The 20821-nt window shown below is 42.7% G+C and overlaps 2 protein-coding genes across 2 annotated transcripts in view; one reads left to right on the top strand and one right to left on the bottom strand.

Annotated features, from left to right (window-relative positions):
* The window catches only part of LOC143766346 (uncharacterized), a 39348-nt gene extending 29527 nt beyond the window's left edge, over positions 1–9821 (top strand). The window contains exon 7 of the mRNA XM_077253965.1: positions 7658–9821. Within this exon, the coding sequence (XP_077110080.1) occupies positions 7658–9099 (1442 nt within the window). The 3' untranslated portion in view covers positions 9100–9821. The remainder of the gene's footprint in view (positions 1–7657) is intronic.
* LOC143766340 (uncharacterized) overlaps positions 1–20821 on the bottom strand; it is a 393805-nt gene that overhangs the window by 268937 nt on the left and 104047 nt on the right. The gene's annotated exons all lie outside the window — the stretch shown is intronic.

The raw sequence follows: 20821 nt of genomic DNA, 5'->3' as shown, positions 1-20821 counted from the left end.
CGCCGCGTCCGTAACGACCCAACCTATAAAACTGCCCCACTAGTTAACCCCTTCAGTAAACACCGTAAGAAAAAAAAAAAAAAAACGAGGCAAAAAACAACGCTTTATTACCATACCGCCGAACAAAAAGTGGAATAACACGCGATCAAAAAGACGGATATAAATAACCATGGTACCGCTGAAAACGTCATCTTGTCCCGCAAAAAACGAGCCGCCATACAGCATCATCAGCAAAAAAATAAAAAAGTTATAGTCCTGAGAATAAAGCGATACCAAAATAATTATTTTTTCTATAAAATAGTTTTTATCGTATAAAAGCGCCAAAACATAAAAAAATTATATAAATGAGATATCGCTGTAATCGTACTGACCCGACGAATAAAACTGCTTTATCAATTTTACCAAACGCGGAACGGTATAAACGCCTCTCCCAAAAGAAATTCATGAATAGCTGGTTTTTGGTCATTCTGCCTCACAAAAATCGGAATAAAAAGTGATCAAAAATGGTCACGTGTCCGAAAATGTTACCAATAAAAACGTCAACTCGTCCCACAAAAAACAAGACCTCACATGACTCTGTGGACCAAAATGTGGAAAAATTATAGGTCTCAAAATGTGGAGACGCAAAAACTTTTTTGCTATAAAAAGCGTCTTTTAGGCTGGTTTCACACTTGCGTTTTTATCTGCATGCGTTTTTTTAAAAAACGCATGTGTGAAAAAACGCATGTAAACGTGGTAAAACGCATGCGTTTTTAGACGCATGCGTTTTTATAGAAAAACACAAGAAAACAAACAAACAAAAAAAACCCTACCCCTAACCCTACCCCTAACCTGAAATACGTGGCACTAAAATATACGTTTATATACGTATATAAGTGCCACGATATTTCAGTGGCCACGTATATAAGTGCCACGTATATAAGTGCCACGTATATAAGTGCCACGTATATAAGTGCCACGTACTTAAGTGCCACGTACTTAAGTGCCACGTACTTAAGTGCCACGTATTTACGTGCCACGTATTTACGTGCCACGTATTTAAGTGCCACGTACTTAAGTGCCACGTACTTAAGTGCCACGTATTTACGTGCCACGATATTTCAGTGCCACGTATAACCACATAGTTATAGTATTTATAGTACGTGGCACTGAAATACGTGGCACTGAAATATCGTGGCACTGAAACACGTGGCACTGAAACACGTGGCACTGAAACACGTGGCACTTAAATACGTGGCACTTAAATATGTGGCACTTAAATACGTGGCACTTATGACTGTCAGAAAATGTTCATTAAACGGTTAGAGGTGAGGTTAGGGGTAGGGTTAGGGTTACCGTTGGGATTAGGGTTAGGGGTGTGTTTGGGTTAGGGTTTCAGGTAGAATTGGGGAGTTTCCACTGTTCAGGCACATCAGGGGCTCTCCAAACGCGACATGGCATCCGATCTCAATTCCAGCCAATTCTGCGTTGAAAAAGTAAAACAGTGCTCCTTCCCTTCCGAGCTCTCCCGTGCGTCCAAAAAGGGGTTTACCCCAACATATGGGTTATCAGCGTACTCGGGACAAATTGAACAACAACTTCTGCGGTCCAAGTTCTCTTGTTATCCTTGGGAAAATAAAAATTTGGGGGGCTAAAAATCATTTTTGTGGGAAAAAAATATGTTTTATTTTCACGGCTCTGCGTTGTAAACTGTAGTGAAACACTTGGGGGTTCAAAGTTCTCACAACACATCTAGATAAGTTCCTTGGGAGGTCTAGTTTCCAATATGGGGTCACTTGTGGGGGGGTTGTACTGTTTGGGTACATCAGGGGCTCTGCAAATGCAACGTGACGCCTGCAGACCAATCCATTTAAGTCTGCATTCCAAATGGCGCTCCTTCCCTTCCGAGCTCTGTCATGTGCCCAAACAGTGGTTACCCCCCACATAGGGGGTATCAGCGTACTCAGGACAAATTGGACAACAACTTGTAGGGTCCAATTTATTCTGTTACCCTTGTAAAAATACAAAGCTGGGGGCTAAAAAATCATTTTTGTGAAAAAAAAAAGAATTTTTATTTTCACGGCTTTGCGTTACAAACTCTAGTGAAACACTTGGGGGTTCAAAGTTCTCACAACACATCTAGATAAGTTCCTTGGGAGGTCTAGTTTCCAATATGGGGTCACTTGTGGGGGGTTTGTACTGTTTGGGTACATCAGGGGCTCTGCAAATGCAACGTGACGCCTGCAGACCAATCCATTTAAGTCTGCATTCCAAATGGCGCTCCTTCCCTTCCGAGCTCTGTCATGTGCCCAAACAGTGGTTACCCCCCACATAGGGGGTATCAGCGTACTCAGGACAAATTGGACAACAACTTGTAGGGTCCAATTTATTCTGTTACCCTTGTAAAAATACAAAGCTGGGGGCTAAAAAATCATTTTTGTGAAAAAAAAAAGAATTTTTATTTTCACGGCTTTGCGTTACAAACTGTAGTGAAACACTTGGGGGTTCAAAGTTCTCACAACACATCTAGATAAGTTCCTTGGGAGGTCTAGTTTCCAATATGGGGTCACTTGTGGGGGGTTTGTACTGTTTGGGTACATCAGGGGCTCTGCAAATGCAACGTGACGCCTGCAGACCAATCCATTTAAGTCTGCATTCCAAATGGCGCTCCTTCCCTTCCGAGCTCTGTCATGTGCCCAAACAGTGGTTACCCCCCACATAGGGGGTATCAGCGTACTCAGGACAAATTGGACAACAACTTGTAGGGTCCAATTTATTCTGTTACCCTTGTAAAAATACAAAGCTGGGGGCTAAAAAATCATTTTTGTGAAAAAAAAAAAGAATTTTTATTTTCACGGCTCTGCGTTATAATCTGTAGTGAAACACTTGGGGGTGCAAAGCTCTCAAAACACATCTAGATAAGTTCCTTAGGGGGTCTAATTTCCAAAATGGTGTCATTTGTGGGGGGTTTCAATGTTTAGGCACATCAGGGGCTCTCCAAACGCAACATGGCGTCCCATCTCAATTCCAGTCAATTTTGCATTGAAAAGTCAAATGGCGCTCCTTCCCTTCCAAGCTCTGCCATGCGCCCAAACAGTGGTTTACCCCAACATGTGGGGTATCAGCGTACTCAGGACAAATTGCACAACATTTTTTGGGGACCAATTTCTTCTCTTACCCTTGGGAAAATAAAAAATTGGGGGCGAAAAGATCATTTTTGTGAAAAAATATGATTTTTTATTTTTACGGCTCTGCATTATAAACTTCTGTGAAGCACTTGGTGGGTCAAAGTGCTCACCACACATCTAGATAAGTTCCTTAGGGGGTCTACTTTCCAAAATGGTGTCACTTGTAGGAGGTTTCAATGTTTAGGCACATCAGGGGCTCTCCAAACGCAACATGGCGTCCCATCTCAATTCCAGTCAATTTTGCATTGAAAAGTCAAATGGCGCTCCTTCACTTCCGAGCTCTGCCATGCGCCCAAACAGTGGTTTACCCCAACATATGGGGTATCTGCGTACTCAGGACAAATTGCACAACATTTTTTGGGGACCAATTTCTTCTCTTACCCTTGGGAAAATAAAAAATTGGGGGCGAAAAGATCATTTTTGTGAAAAAATATGATTTTTTATTTTTACGGCTCTGCATTATAAACTTCTGTGAAGCACTTGGTGGGTCAAAGTGCTCACCACACATCTAGATAAGTTCCTTAGGGGGTCTACTTTCCAAAATGGTGTCACTTGTAGGGGGTTTCAATGTTTAGGCACATCAGGGGCTCTCCAAACGCAACATGGCGTCCCATCTCAATTCCAGTCAATTTTGCATTGAAAAGTCAAATGGCGCTCCTTCCCTTCCAAGCTCTGCCATGCGCCCAAACAGTGGTTTACCCCAACATATGGGGTATCTGCGTACTCAGGACAAATTGCACAACATTTTTTGGGGACCAATTTCTTCTCTTACCCTTGGGAAAATAAAAAATTGGGGGCGAAAAGATCATTTTTGTGAAAAAATATGATTTTTTATTTTTACGGCTCTGCATTATAAACTTCTGTGAAGCACTTGGTGGGTCAAAGTGCTCACCACACATCTAGATAAGTTCCTTAGGGGGTCTACTTTCCAAAATGGTGTCACTTGTAGGGGGTTTCAATGTTTAGGCACATCAGGGGCTCTCCAAACGCAACATGGCGTCCCATCTCAATTCCAGTAAATTTTGCATTGAAAAGTCAAATGGCGCTCCTTCCCTTCCAAGCTCTGCCATGCCCCCAAACAATGGTTTACACCCACATATGGGGTATCAGCGTACTCAGGACAAATTGTACAACAACTTTTGCAGTCTATTTTCTCCTGTTACCCTTGGTAAAATAAAACAAATTGGAGCTGAAATAAATTTTGTGTGAAAAAAAATTAAATGTTCATTTTTATTTAAACATTCCAAAAATTCCTGTGAAACACCTGAAGGGTTAATAAACTTCTTGAGTGTGGTTTTGAGCACCTTGAGGGGTGCAGTTTTTAGAATGGTGTCACACTTGGGTATTTTCTATCATACAGACCCCTCAAAATGACTTCAAATGAGATGTGGTCCCTAAAAAAAAATGGTGTTGTAAAAATGAGAAATTTCTGGTCAACTTTTAACCCTTATAACTCCCTAACAAAAAAAAATTTTGGTTCCAAAATTGTGCTGATGTAAAGTAGACATGTGGGAAATGTTACTTATTAAGTATTTTGCGTGACATATGTCTGTGATTTAAGGGCATAAAAATTCAAAGTTGGAAAATTGCAAAATTTTCAAAATTTTCGCCAAATTTCCGTTTTTTTCACAAATAAACGCAAGTTATATCGAAGAAATTTTACCACTATCATGAAGTACAATATGTCACAAGAAAACAATGTCAGAATCGCCAAGATCCGTTGAAGCGTTCCAGAGTTATAACCTCCTAAAGGGACAGTGGTCAGAATTGTAAAAATTGGCCCGGTCAATAACGTGCAAACCACCCTTGGGGGTGAAGGGGTTAAAATAGCTGTATTTTAATGCTGTACTATGGAAAGGATCTGGCTGTATTCTGCAGTACCAACAACAAATGGAGATAAAAAGCCGTGTGCTCTGGATTGCTTTTAAATAAAATAATCAAGATTAAGATGCAAAAAAAATTATTCATGGCCACTGATATATGGGTCTATGTATATACGGTTAATAACTGTAATAGGCAGCAGCAGCCAGTAAAGGAATGGATCCTCTTGCTGTATGCAATAAAGTATGCCACATACAATGCCTGCCTGCCTAGCACTGATATCTATATACCCACATACACTGCCTGCCTACCTTGCACTGATATCTATATACCCCTTAATTAGTCCTCAGAAGGACTGTTGGTTTAGCTGGATTTGTGTATTCAATAATGGTATACCCACACTAACTGATACCCCACCTATTCTGTCCCTATCTCTGCAGCAACTCTCCCTACACTGGTGATTCCAGAGCTGAGTGTGTCAGTAGGGCAGCGCCAGGTCTGACATAGACCTAATGGCGCTTTGCGCCCAACCAATCACTGTAATGCCACACCAACATGGCTGCGACATTACAGTGCGTGGCAGACAATGCCTGCATGTTGATTGGCACTCCAAAATGAGCGCCAAACATGCAGGGCGGTGACCAAAACTCCCGCCGAGCAACCTCGGAAATGCTCACCGAGCATCGCGAGCACTGCGATGCTTAGGCGAGCACCGAGCATTACCGAGCATGCTCATTCATCACAACTGACAATTTAAACTCCTTTTGTAAGTAAGACTTCACAATGGAACATATGGGAAAGAGAGAGAACGCTTTAACTTTTTTGAAGCAGAGGACCCCTGTAGTGTACAGGTAATTAAACAGGAAATGTCTTCTAGGGTAAAAGAAATACCAAAAGAAGGTGTTTACTTGAGGAGAATTGTGCTTTCTCAAGCACAGAACTACTATTCACACATCACAGATTATAGCCAACCCGGCTCCAGGGTTCAGATAGGAATATTAGGTTGGTACCAATCTGATATGCATGAGATACAGATTTTCATAATGAAGAGAATGACGTGATGCATTAATTCACATCACTAGAATCCCTCCAATTGAATAACGATCTGATAGATGGTGTGAACCACGTCATATTTGGCTCTATGTGTATGTAAAATCATAATAAAGATATGTTGCAATATCTGGCGCCTGTGATCTTTAGAGGCTAATATATCTTGTAAGTTGGGGATATCCTAAAATTCCAAAACTGAAAACATTTCACAAACCACCCCACATCAAGGTGAAGTGTATGGGTGAAACTTAGGAGCTAATAAAAAGCAGATCCTTGGTCTGGGTTATTGTCAGTACCTGGGAAGATGTAGTTTGCTGTGCAGGTTCTATCCAATTCCCAATCAAAGTGCTTCGCTAAGCTCTGAGCCATTTCTGTGACTAAATTTAGTAATTTTCTTCTTTTATCCCTTTTATGTAATTGTATACATTGTATTGTTTTGTTGCCATTTTGTATATTTTTTATAAACACTGCCTATCTTTCTGGATTAAAAATAACATTCTATAGGTCTGTTGACTTTGCTCTGTAAACAGCACCCCAAAGCCATACTGTTTCTGCAGTGGCTGTCCAATCGGCCTGTATAAATGATTGGTGGTGGCAGTGAGTCGTTTCTGCGAAGTTGTAAATGACCATACGGGGTATTTACATATAATTTATGCTTTGGAATCATGGGTGTATATATCGCATGCTGCCTGTTAGACACCTAATAATCGGCCTAGTAGTGAAAGCGGCTGCGGTCTCGTCCATCAATCATTGGTCAATTTCTTACTTTCCTGACGATTAGAGGCAGTGGACTTGCATTCCGTTAATGAAGTGATAACAGCGGGTGGATCTGCGTGACCCCCCAGCTGTGTATCTTTGACACCACGTCTAGTGACAGAAGCAGATGTCGCTGGAGCAATTCCAGAGAAGATGTTGCACACCATTTGCAGAAGCTCTAATATTCCAAAATGGCAGAAAATCAGAGCAGTTGAAATCTCCATAAAGTGACTCCATTTTTGAAAATAAAACCCTCAGTGAATTAATCTATAGGAGCAGTGACTATTTTGACTCTGCAGGCACTTTCCATAAATTAGCAGTTGAAGTGTGAAAATTGCACATTTGCTATTTTATTCCCCACATATAGTGCCCAGATTGTGCTCCAGGAGACACACCATAAATTAAGTGGGATCTTCTCTCAATAGTAATTCCTAATACATGGAAGCGAGGGGGAGATTTTACTATGGGAGAGCGGATGTTGCTGGATTGGGTTATGGAAGCCTTTTTGCTTTTCAAGAGCCTTAGAGCCTTTCCATTGACAAATGATGGACCTGAGTGGGGACTTGTTTTTTGTGAGATGAATAGAAGTTTTTATTGGTATTATTTTAACCTACATAACATTGTTTAGTGGCTTTTTATTCCATATTTGTGAGGCAGAATGAACAAACAATTGAACACCACGCTCTACTGGTTCATGCTATGAGGTTTTTTTTTGTTAGACTGTGAACTGCCATTGTCTTGTGAATTCAATATTTTTTTTTACATAACTTGCCATTTTTACAGACAATTTAAGTAGACATGGTAAAAAAAATTAAAATTCAAGGATCTTACTCATAAATAATAATTTGTTTTATTCTTGGCAGATGACTGTACCAGGAGATTAGAGGGACAGCTGACATCTTCAATTTTAAAATCAGATGATTTTGAGATCAAACAGGATTCTATTGAAGTGAATGCCATTACTCCAGATATACCATCATCCGTTCATAGCAAAGATCAATCATCTGATCCTTTGAAACAAGTCATGTCTTCTGATTCATTACCGACTGCTAAGGAAAATCAAACTCACAAAATAAGCATTAAAAAACGAACTGGTCCTAAAGGAAAGAAGCCATTTTCACATTCAGAACATGGAAACAGTTTTCCCCTCAAAAAGTGTTTTCTTAAACATCAAAAAATTCACACAGCGGAGAATAGATTTTCTTGTTCCATTTGTAGGAAATTTTTTAACAGAAAATCAAGTCTTGTTAGTCACAAGAGAACTCACACAGGGAAGAAGCCTTTTTCATGTTCAGAATGTGGGAAATGTTTTAACCAGAAAGCTCATCTTGATAGACACAAGAGAACCCACACAGGGGAGAAGCCATTCTCATGTTCAGAATGTGGGAAAAGTTATACAGACCAATCAGGTTTTAACAGACATCAGAAAATTCACACAGGGGAGAAGCTTTTCTCATGTTCAGAATGTCTGAAATGTTTTAGCCGGAAAGCGCATCTTGATAGCCACCAGAGAACCCACACAGGGGAGAAGCCTTTTTCATGTTCAGAATGTGGGAAATGTTTTAAAAGTAAATCAGATGTTATTATACACCAAAGAACCCACACCGGTGAGAAGCCTTTTTCATGTTCAGAATGTAAGAAATGTTTTATCCGGAAAAAGCTTCTTGATGGTCACCTGAGAAGCCACACAGGGGAGAAGCCTTTTTCATGTTCAGAATGTGGGAAATGTTTTATCTGGAAATCATCTGTTATTATACACCAAAGAACCCACACCGGGGAGAAGCCTTTTTCATGTTCAGAATGTGGGAAATGTTTTAACCTGAAAGCGTATCTTGATGGCCACCAGAGAACCCACACAGGGAAGAAGCCTTTTTTATGTTCAGAATGTGGGAAACGTTTTAACCGGAAAGCTCATCTTGATAGACACCAGAGAACCCATACAGGGGAGAAGCCATTCTCATGCTCAGAATGTGGGAAATGTTTTAACGAGAAATCAGATTTTGTTAAGCACCAGAGAACCCACACAGGGGAGAAGCCTTTTATCTGTTCAGAATGTGGGAAATGTTTTACCCGGAAATCGTATCTTGATGGCCACCAGAGATCCCACACGGGTGAGAAGCCTTTCACCTGTTCAGAATGTGGAAAAAGTTTTACCCGGAAAGCGTATCTTGATGGCCACCAGAGAACCCACACAGGGGAAAAGCCTTTTTTCTGTTCAGAATGTGGAAAATATTTTGTGAAGAAATCATCTCTTCTTCGTCACCAGAGCAGTCACACAGGGGAAAAGCCTTTTTCATGTTCTTAATGTGGGAAATGTTTTGCTTGGAAATCAACTCTTAAAAGGGAACCTGTCACCAGCAAAATGCTATTAACCTGCAGATAGGAGCGCAATCTGCAGGCTAATTGCATTACTAACTTGATTAGTGCCTATAGATAGCCGAACGCTGCTGGGGAAATGAACTTTATTCCTCTTAGCAGCATTCAGTTTTAGTGAAAGGGGCGTTGCTGGTGCGGTTTCATTCGCCACTCTGAGGCTTTAACCGTGCCCCCGGCCTGCCTGACACTGGCTCTGCATTGGAACCGGTGGCCAGTCAGTGTCTTGGTGCAGTTATAGCCACTGCTCTGTGTACTCAGAGAGGTGACTGAATCAGCGCTAGCGCCGCCCCTCTGACTGAAGCCGAATGCTGCCGGTGATAATAATGTACATTTTTCCCAGAAGTGTTCAGCTGCATGCAGCAACTGGGCAAGTTAGTAATGAGGCTTGAGAAAGGGAAAGGCACCCCAAAATGTCGCCGCATGTGTAAATCCCTCACCATTGGTCAGTATCTCTGCTTTCGTGCTCAAACTATGGAAGTGCAAGTCTGCAAAGAGATCACCCACACCCAGAATCTGTCTGCAAGTGGGTAGCTTACTTAACTTTTGCAGAAAAGCACCCCTAAAATATATTTACCCCACCATGCTTAAAAGGAACCTGTCACCCCCAAAATCGAGGGTGAGCTAATCCCACCAGCATCAGGGGTTTATCTACAGCATTCTGTAATGCTGTAGATAAGCCCCCGATGTATCCTAAAAGATAAATAGAGGTTAGATTATACTCACCCAGGGGCGTTCCCCACTGAGGTCCGCTCCGATGGGTGTCGCGGTCCGGTCCAGCGCCTCCCATCTTCATCAGATGACGTCCTCTTCTAGTCTTCAGGCTCCGGCTCCGGCGTACTTTGTCTGCCCTGTTGAGGGCAGAGCAAAGTACTGCAGTGCGCAGGTGCTGGGCCTCTCTGACCTTTCCCGGTGCCTGCGCACTGCAGTACTTTGCTCTGCCCTCAACAGGGCAGACAAAGTACGCCGGAGCCACAGCGTGAAGACTAGAAGAGGACGTCATCCTATGAAGATGGGAGGCCCCAGACCGGACCGCGACGCCCACCGGATCGGACAGCCCGCCCAGGTGAGTATAATTTAACCTCTTTTTCTCATCTTTTAGGATACATCTGGGGCTTTTCTACAGCATTACAAAATGCTGTAGATAAGCCCCTGATGCTGGTGGGCTTAGCTCACCCTCGATTTTGGGGGTGACAGGTTCCCTATAAAGCTTGGGACAGTGTTTTTTGGGTTGTACTAATCCTCCTTCTGTCTCCAAACTCAGCAAGTGGAGTTGAGGCCAAAAAGTTTTATTTTGGTCTCATCTAACCACATAAACTTCTCCTATACCTACTATGGATCATCCAGATGGTCATTGGTGAACTTCCAATGGGCTAGGACTTGTGCTGGCGTGAGTATAGGGACCTAACTGTAATATTTGAGACTGCGGTCTCAGCTTTCTTCAGGTCATTGACAAGGTCCTCCTGTGTAGTTCTGGATGGATTCCTGATCTTTCTCAGAATCATCCTTACCCCACGAGGTGAGATCTTGCATAGAGCCCCAGACCGAGGAAGATTGACTGTCATGTTGTGTTTCTCCCATTTTCTAATAATTGTGCCAACAGTTGTTGTCCTCTCACCAAGCTAATGAGTGCAGAGTAGGAGGGCTTCTTAAAGAAAAACTAACAGGTCTGTGGGAGCCAGAATTCTTGCTGGTTGGTAGGAAATCAAATACTTATTTCATGCAATAAAATACTATTTAACTATTTAAAAATCACACTATGTGATTTTCTGTTTGTTTTTTTTTCAGATTCTGTCTCTCACAGTTGAAGTGTAATAAAAATTACAGCCCTTTCTATTCTTAGTAGGTGGGAAAACTTGCAAAATCTGCAGTGTATTAAACACTTATTTTCACTACTGTATATGTTGGATTTTTGAATAAATCATGTAGAAAAACAACTTGTGTCTTTTGTTTTGTATGGACTATAGCCAGATGGTGGGAGCAACTGCTATGCGGCTATTTTAGGTGTGAGATTTTGATATTAAGTAAGCCACTTTTTCAAGTTTGCCACTTTTTCAAGTTTGGATTTTTGGATTAGTAACACTATTGAACTGAAGATTAAGCCCGTATCTGCAGGTTAACAGCGTTATTGCTGGTGAAAGTTTCCCTTTAATAAGCATCAGAGAAGCCATACAGGGGAGAAGTCTTTTTATGTTCAGAATGTTAGAAATGTTTTAACCTAAAATTGTATCTTCTTAGGTTGCCGTCACACTGGCAGTATTTGCTCAGTATTTTACGTCAGTATTTGTAAGCCAAAACCAGGAGTGGGTGATAAATGGAGAAGTGGTGCATATGTTTCTATTATACTTTTCCTCTGATTGTTCCACTCCTGGTTTTGGCTTACAGATACTGATGTAAAATACTGAGCAAATACTGCTAGTGTGATGGCAGCCTTAAAGGGGTTGTTCACTACTAGGACTACCCCTTGTCATTCCTCATGTTTGGCCTCATTAAAATAAAAACACTCATACTTAGCTCCAGTGCTGGTGTCGTTTAAGCGGAGCCTGGACTTGTATTCCCGGGGCTCACATGAGGTTGTTACATCACACGAGCCCTGTGCACAATCAGCGCCAGCTTCACTGTTCCCACCTTTGGACATATTGAACATCAACAGGAAGCCAGGGAGGTGGCTGCTCACTGACTTCCTTGTAATGTTCAATTTGTGTGGACAGTGATGCCAGCTCAGATTGGGAGCAGGGCTCCCATGACATAACAACCTCACATGAGCCCCGGAAACTCTAATGCCGACACCGCTGAAATGGTGAGAAAGGGAATTTACTTTAGAACTTACCATATTTTCTAGCCTATAAGACACCCTTTTAGCAAGAAAAAAATCTTTCTCATAATTGAGTATGTAATGACCAGGCCGAACGTTCCCTGCTATCCACTCCCACACGGGGTCCGTAGCCAAAGGAATTATGACACACACCGGTCTCGGGGATAACAGCTGCTTTTACTTCAGCAGGAACAGGAATTATAACTTGGGACAAATAAGGAACAGTCTCTCATGGGTAGTTCATAGCAATTACAGTTCACATTTAGAGATGTGATTGAGGTCTGGAGCTTTCAGAGCACTGGACAGTGTCTTTTGGTAGTTTACAGAAGGAGGTAGACGCAGCAATTAGAGGTTACAGACCTGTACTCGGGGTAAACTCCACAGTGTGTCACGGCACGTGCACAAGTACTTATAGGGGAATGTAATAACTGTGGTGAATCCAGTCAGAAAGACTTTAGAATGATGTCTGTACAGGTTAGAGAGGGAACCCAGGCTCTTAGGCCTGTAGGAGATCTTGTAGTGAAAATCCTCCATGTGTATTCTGCTCTCCCTGAAGGCATCCCTCAGACTAAAGAAAATTCTAGACTTGCCTGGAAAACAGCTCCTCCTATTGACTATGTGACTAGGAGCTGGCCAATAGGACACCGAATTCCCATCTCAGATCCTTACAAAACAATAATTATGCATCATTGTACACTTTCACCATTAGATGGCCCCAGAACACAGCAAATGAGAAATGCATTGCATCTAAAATGGAGATGACTAGAAATGGAGAATTACAGCTCACAAATGCAGGGGATAATGTAGAGGGGCAGTTAGAAAGTGAGCTGTAGTGTACAGAAGCTACTCACAATCCGGGATTACTTAAAGGGAAGGACATACTCTGGATTGAGTCACTACATACTTCCCCTCTGAAGATAAGCCATCCTCGGTGACTGCACGAGTGGAAGTCTACTAAAGAAGGAAATATACAGGTAATGTAAAGCAACACCAAGGCAAGCATACTCAGATATATGGGAGAACAATATACATTAAACAACTGCAAAACATGAAGGTGGAAGAGCCTGTGTGGAATAGAGACTCTTTCCGCAATATACTATCGTCCATATGAAAGGCTATGGTAAGGCAATTTAGTGGCAACAAACAGTACATAATAAGTCCATGGCTGCGTATGAAAATAATGCAAATAATAAGCAAAGTGCATGGTATTACCCAGGTGCAGAGGCAGAAACGTTAAAGGATATTTTTTTAGTCTCTATAGCGGGCTGGAAGTGTTTCCTTTGTGCTTCGCTCTGAATGCCTCAACCTTTGATCTTCCTCTTGAGCAGGAATGAAACAGTCTGCTGGTTCAGATGGGATTGGCAAAGGAACAACAACGAGCAGGAATCGAGATGGGGCATATTGATAGCACGGGAGGATAAATTGATAGTTGAAAGGTGACTCTTCCTCTGTGGGTTGTCTGTGTGGTGGCTCCAAGCTTGGAATTGGTGTGTAGACCGGCATGACTTGTGGAGGAGGTGAGGACATCACCAGTAGATCCTCTTTGGTACATAACTTCATGTGGCTTCTGTGCCCCATCTTTGGGTCCATTCCGGGTTTCTTCACTTCATATACATCGGACTCTGGATATATGATAGCTGTAATTGTGTAGGGCTCTGTTTCCCAGAGTGAATCGAGTTTCCCTGTATGGTGGCACTTCTTTAGCCATACTTTGTCTCCAAAGTGAAGTGGGGAAGCATTAGCTTTTTGATTGTAGCTCTCTTCCTGCCGACGGTGAGCTTCACCCATGCGGTGAACAGCGATCTGCTGGGCTTCATGTATTCTTCGCTGATGCTCTGAGACCTAATCAGTTTTAGGCAGGGAATTAATCACATCAGGAACCTGGATTCCCGAAGCATGATCTTTTGGGAGTTGACCTTGTCTTCCAAACATCAAGTAATATGACATGTAGCTGGTAGAACAGTGGACAGTATTGTTGTAGGTTTCCACTAACTCATCAAGTAGTTGAGGCCATTCAGCTTGTTTGGTAACAAATGCTGTTCGCAGCATATTGATGAAGGTCTGGTTGACTTTCTCACAAAAGCCATTCCTTTGTAGATGATAGGCAATGGTTCTTAGCTTCTTGCACCCATGGCACTGGCAGAGTTCTTGAAATAGCTGGGACTCAAAGGCAGGTCCACGGTCTGTGAGGACTGCTTCAGGGCAACCGTAATGTCTCACATATTCGTGGTAGAAGGTGATAGCTGTAGTCCGAGCTGTAAGATCTTTCACCGGTATAACAGCAACCCACTTAGTATAGTGGTCCACCATGGTAAGGGCATACGTGTAGCCCAAACGAGTTGGAGCTAGCTTCACGTGATCAAGAACAACTAGTTTGTTCGGTTTCTGGGAATTGATTGGATGAAGAGGAGCTCTGGCATCTTGCCAGCTTTAGTGAGGTTGCAAGCTGGACATGCACTACACCAATTCCCTATGTTTGAGCGCATCCCAATCCAATAGAAGCGTTGGCATATGGTGGCTTCAGTTTTGTGTATGCCAAAGTGCCCAGACTGGTCGTGGTAGGCATCGAGAACAATTCTGGCATCTGCCGTGGGATTAGAATCTGACGTTATCTTTCACCTGAAACAGGGTCCAGGGAATTGCGCAAGATGAAGCCCTTTTGAATGAAGAGTCTTTTGCGCTGTCTCCATAGACGATTAAGCTCAACATCGTCTGCGTCTTTGGGCAGGTATTCTCCCAGTAATCAGGTATTCATAGATCTCTCCTAGGACACGAGACTCATTTTGAAGGGTTTGCCATCTCAATGGATCTTGGCACAAATCCTGTTTTGGTTGAGAGACTTCATCAGTTTATGTAGCAGCAATGGCATTCTGTGTAGCAAATCTTTGATAGAAGGGAGGCATCTCGACATCCTCCCACAGATCTTCCTCAAGAGGCTCTTCTCCTATGGGCAAACAAGATAACACATCTGCATGCATTGATGTTGATCTTGCCACTGCGATACTTAATGTCAAAGCAGAAACTCGCCAATCTTGAAGCCCATCTCTGTTCCAGAGCACCTAGCCGTGCAGTATTAAGGTGAGCGAGGGGATTATTGTCCATGTAAACGGTGAAGGGGTAGGCACAAGGTAATCTTTGAACCTCTCGGTGACAGCCCACACAAGAGCTAGCAGCTCTAACTTGAATGAGCTGTAATTGTTATCATTCCTCTCTAGCTTCGGCTGGCATAGGCAATGACTCTCTCTTTGCCATTCTGGACTTGTGATAGTACCGCCCCGAGGCCTTGATAGATGGCATCCGTATAGAGACGGAAAGGGTGGCAGTAGTCAGGATACACCAGAATTGGAGGGGAAGTTAGTAACCTTTTCAGCATCTGAAAGGCAGTTTCTTGTCACTCAGACCAATCAATTGTAAGTCTTCTGTCGTAGTGTTCTCTAGGGCAACCTCGTAGCAGTTCTGTAAGGTGTTCTGCTATTTGTGCAAAATGAGGGATGAAGCAGCGGTAGCAGCCCACAAAACCTAGAAGCTCTTGACTTCTTTCAAGGTTCTTGGAGTAACCCAGTCTTTCTTAACTGAGATTTTGTCAGGATCAGGCTGGATACCTTTGGCACTTACAACATGACACAGGTATTTGACGTTTGGCTTGAGCAGATGGCACTTTGATGGTTTTAGTTTCAGGCCATATTCAATGAGTACCTGGAATACTTCTGCAAGATGTGTTTGATGGGAGTGTTAGCATCTCCGATATTAAGTTCATTCCACCAGAAGGTAGTGGGTGTATTAGTGCATTTGGGAGCGGCTTTCATCAACTTTTGATGAGCGAGTGTCTTCTCATCTAGGATGTCTTCAGGGTCAAGGCTGTACAGTTGAGCGACTGAATTAAACTTGTATAGCTCGATTGGTGCATCACTCAGATTGATTAGCCATACTGGTACTCTACCGTTTGAGACAGTGACGATGCCTCTGGCAGCTTTTACAAGGGGCTGTCCTTCAATTAGGATGGAGTCGAGAAGCGCTTCATAGTCTTTATTGTTAATTCATGGTTGGGCTTGGCACCAGACTAAAGTCTCGCTGTTGGCCGACAGGGCAACTGGCCATGTGTCGGTGATACGCACACGGCAGATCTCACCTTTACAGTTGACAAACTTCTGTTGGGCGCAGAGCACTTTGATGGTCCGTTGAACAATTTTCCTGTAATGGGAAGAAGCAAAAGGGCGAGAAGCATGCAAGGCAGCGAGCAATTCAGGAAACACATGTCGCATAACATTCATGCCTAGCACTACTGCTGTTGTATCTCCCTTAGCCTCGGTAACAACTACACCATGACCTGGTAACTTACGATCCCCAATTTAGATGATGGGTTCCCAGTAGCCTAGCTGGGGAACAGATTGACCATTGCTTGCAATTACACATAACTTCGCTTTGCCCACTGGATTCAGAATATCATAGTCCCAATTCTTCTCAAAAGTTCAGCGGTCAATGGTGGTGACTTGTGAACCAGTGTCTAATAAAGTTTCTAAGGGTACATCATCAATCCATATGGTTATATATGGAGAAACCCATTGTGACGATCCCTCTGGGCCTTTGGACTAACCTCCCGAGGGGAAGCCCTTGGCCTCAGGGGTGGCCCGTTTAACTTATAGCATTGATACTTATAGTGCCCAGGATGCTCACAATAAGTACAGTAGACACAATCTCCAGATGGAAGCCCTCCAGCACCTGGGCAACTAGAACATGGTCCTGGGGATACTGCCCGATTCGCGAGGTGCAGGGGTTTGGCTTTATGGTTCCTTCAGGGCTTGGCATACAACTGGAACGGGAATTATAACTTGGGACAAATAAGGAACAGTCTCATGGGTAGTCCATGGCAATTACAGTTCACACTTAGATGCTAAGATGTGATTGGGGCCATATAGAGAGCACACGTGCTATGTGGGACATATATAACCATGTGACCCACAGGAAGGGGGTTCACTTTACACAGACACTAGATGAACACAAGGTTTTGCAATGCTGGACATATGATATCCATACTATTGACACAGACAGACCATTCAGGATCCCAGGAAAGATGGGGAACAAACTTTGACATGGACAGACAATCTCTTCATAACTATTTCACCAATTTTATGTTTTGCTGCAATGATTCTATTTGGAGGACAATCCAATAAACCACTACATTTTTTATAAGAAACATCATGACATTTTCATTACAGTATCACATCTGGTAAAGAGTCCTGAATCAATAAATATACAAAATAAGTATCTTTAACATTGGCAAACTAGCTATTCCTGATTTTTTGTGCTATTTTGAGTGGATTTCCTTCTACTTGCATATGGGGGAAGAGAGAAGAGCTTTGCTAAACATCTGTTGTCCAAGGGTCAGGAATTCCACTTTTTCAAGTCATAAGGATCAGACAGAATCTACGAGTAAGGACTAAGAGGCCTCTCTGACCTTTCCCGGGGCCTGCACACTGCAGTACTTTGCTCTGCCCTCAAAAGGGCAGACAAAGTACGCCTGCGGAGCCGCAGCGTGAAGACAAGAAGAGGACATCATCGTAAGAAGATGGGAGGCCCCAGACCGCGACGCACATCGGACCGGACCACAGCGGGACCGCCCCTGGGTGAGTATAATCTAACCTCTTTTTCTCATTTTTCAGGATACATCGGGGGCTTCTCTACAACATTACAGAATGCTGTAGATAAGCCCCTGGGCTTAGCTCAACTTCAATTTTGGGGGTGACAGGTTCCCTTTAAGGATTTTTCAGAAAGAATGTACATTTACATTCATGTCCATATCTCAACGGTTGTACAGAACTCTCATTAAAAATGTCAAAACACAGTCAATGATAAAAAGTTTTATAAACAAATTTGTATTCTTAAATTCTGTATCTCTTGTTATTGCATCATAAAAAGATTCTTTATTTGAATGTGCGTAATCCCTTGATTTTGCTAGAAAATATGAGACTCGTGAAAGGAAAATAAATTGTGCTAACTTTGTAAAGTCAGACATGGTAAAATTTTATAAGAAGCCAGTATCAAACTCTCCTAAATTGAGTTATCCTTGTAATCAAATCTATGAAATACGTAGAAAATTACACATTTGTTATAAGCCCTATCAAATGATCCAAAAGTCCACAGAAAGAATTTCATAGAAAGAGTTAAAAATTAAAAGTTCAGACCTCTCTGTAAAAAGACATATGACAGAATTTGACAGACAGAAACAGGTGATTTCTGAGAGAGACATCATGGGGGTAAACTGAAGACTCAATTATCTGAACCCTTCAAAGAATCTACTAGTTTAAAAATGGGAATGATAAATAGAGCGTTTGAGGACATTTTTGACCGAGAAATAAGATTTGATTTAGGAAATGGCTAAAACTGTAATTATATGTTATATCAAAGTGTTATACCAAGTATTACTTAGTTATTTGTAATTATTTTATAGAGTATAATACTGTAGTTCCAAAGTTTTTGTGTATATATATATATATATATATATATATATATATATATATATATATATATATATATATATATATATATACACAGTGGATACGGAAAGTATTCAGACCCCATCAAATTTTTCACTCTTTGTTTTATTGCTGCCATTTGGAAACTTCAAAAAAGTTTTTTTTTCTCATTAATGTACACTCTGCACCCCATCTTGACTGAAGAAAAATAGAAATGTAGAAAGGTTTGCAAATTTATTAAAAAAAAGGAAAACTGAAATATCACATGGTCATAAGTATTCAGACCCTTTGCTCAGTATTGAGTAGAATCACCCTGTTGAGATAGTACAGCCATGAGTCTTCCTGGGAATGATGCAAAACGTTTTTCACACCTGGATTTTGGATCCTCTGCATTCTTCCTTGCAGATCCTCTCCAGTTCCATCAGGTTGGATGGTAAACTTTGGAGGACAACCATTTTCAGGTCTCTCCAGAGATGCTCAATTGGGTTTGGGTCAGGGCTCTGGCTGGGCCAGTCAAGAATGGTCACAGAGTTGTTCTGAAGCCACTCCTTTGTTATTTTAGCTGTGTACTTAGGGTCACTGTCTTGTTGGAAGGTGAACCTTCAGCCAAGTCTGAGGTCCAGAGCACTCTGGAAGAGGTTTTCATGATATCTCTGTACTTGTCCGCATTCATGTTTCCTTCAATAGCAACCAGTCGTCCTGTCCTTGCAGCTGAAAATCACCCCCATAGCATGATGCTGCCACCACCATTTTCACCGTTGGGATTGTATTGGGCAGGTGATGAGCAGTGCCTGGTTTTCTTCACACGTACCGCTTAGAATTATCACCAAGAAGGTCTATCTTCGTCTCATCAGACCAGGGAATCTTATTTCTCATAGTCTGAGAGCAGGGCCGTATTTAGAGTTTCTGCTGCCCTAGGCACTTTTCGTGCTGCCTCCTCCACTGGTGAGTATGACTCAGGCTACGTTCACATTAGCGTTGTGCGGCGCAGCATCGGGCGCAGCCGCGGCGACATATGCGTCATGCGCCCCTATATTTAACATGGGGGGCGCATGGACATGCGTTGTCTTGCGTTTTGTGACGCATGCGTCATTTTGGCGCAACTGTCAGGGCGCAGAGGACGCTGCATGATGCAGTTTTTTCTGCGGCAAAAATCATGCAAAAAATGAACGCATGCGTCACAAAATGCTGCGTTGTGCATGCGTTATGCATGCGTTGTACGTTGCGTCGCCGACACTGTGCCGCACGACGCAAATGTGAACGTAGCCTAATGCAGACACTGTCGGCAGTGACTTGGTAAAAATCGCTGATGTGAAAGTAGCCCATTTGTGGCAGATCCGGCAGTTTTTCTGCATCTGCCACGTAACGCATCTCTTACTGCAACACTGCGTTCGGTCTCTCATTCCCTGTGGGACTTGCGGACATGTGCTGCACTTGCAGTTTTGCCGCGATCCGGTAAATGCGGTACTTGCAGCAACAGAAAAAAAACGCTGCTAGCAGTGTTTTTTTGTCTCATCGTAAGTGTAAAACCGCAAGTGCTGCACATGTTCACAAGTCCCATATGGAATCGGTAAGGGGTCCAAATCTATGTATATGCCCATGTAGCTTTCAAAGACAATTCCAGCAATATTTTTACATGCTCAGTCCACTCATCTGAAATCGGTTTGCATACATATGCAAATAAGGGAGTAGATCTGTTACTCCAGCTCTATACCCCCTCAGTGCTGTATTATGTAGTATATAACACAGCCACGTAGTATATAGGAGCCACGTAGTATATAGCACAGCCCACGCATTATATAGCACAGCCCACGCAGTATATAACACAGCCCATGCAGTATATAGCACAGCCCACGCAGTATATAACACAGCCCATGCAGTATATAGCACAGCCCACGCAGTATATAGCACAGCCCACGCAGTATATAGCACAGCCCACGCAGTATATAACACAGCCCACGCAGTATATAACACAGCCCACGCAGTATATAACACAGCCCACGCAGTGTATAACACAGCCCACGCAGTGTATAACACAGCCCACGCAGTGTATAACACAGCCAGGCAGTGTATACCACAGCCCACGTAGTATATACCACAGCCCACGTAGTATATACCACAGCCCACGCAGTATTTAACACAGCCCACGCAGTATTTAACACAGCCCACGCAGTATATAACACAGCCCACGCAGTATATAACACAGCCCACGCAGTATTTAACACAGCCCACGCAGTATTTAACACAGCCCACGCAGTATATAACACAGCCCACGCAGTATATAACACAGCCCACGCAGTATATAACACAGCCCACGCAGTATATAACACAGCCCACGCAGTATATAACACAGCCCACGCAGTGTA

Source organism: Ranitomeya variabilis, chromosome 4 (assembly GCF_051348905.1).
Source record: "Ranitomeya variabilis isolate aRanVar5 chromosome 4, aRanVar5.hap1, whole genome shotgun sequence".
Taxonomy (NCBI): Eukaryota; Metazoa; Chordata; class Amphibia; order Anura; family Dendrobatidae; genus Ranitomeya; species Ranitomeya variabilis.
The sequence above is the reverse complement of the archived record's forward strand: the minus strand, read 5'-3'. Positions and strand labels throughout refer to the sequence as shown.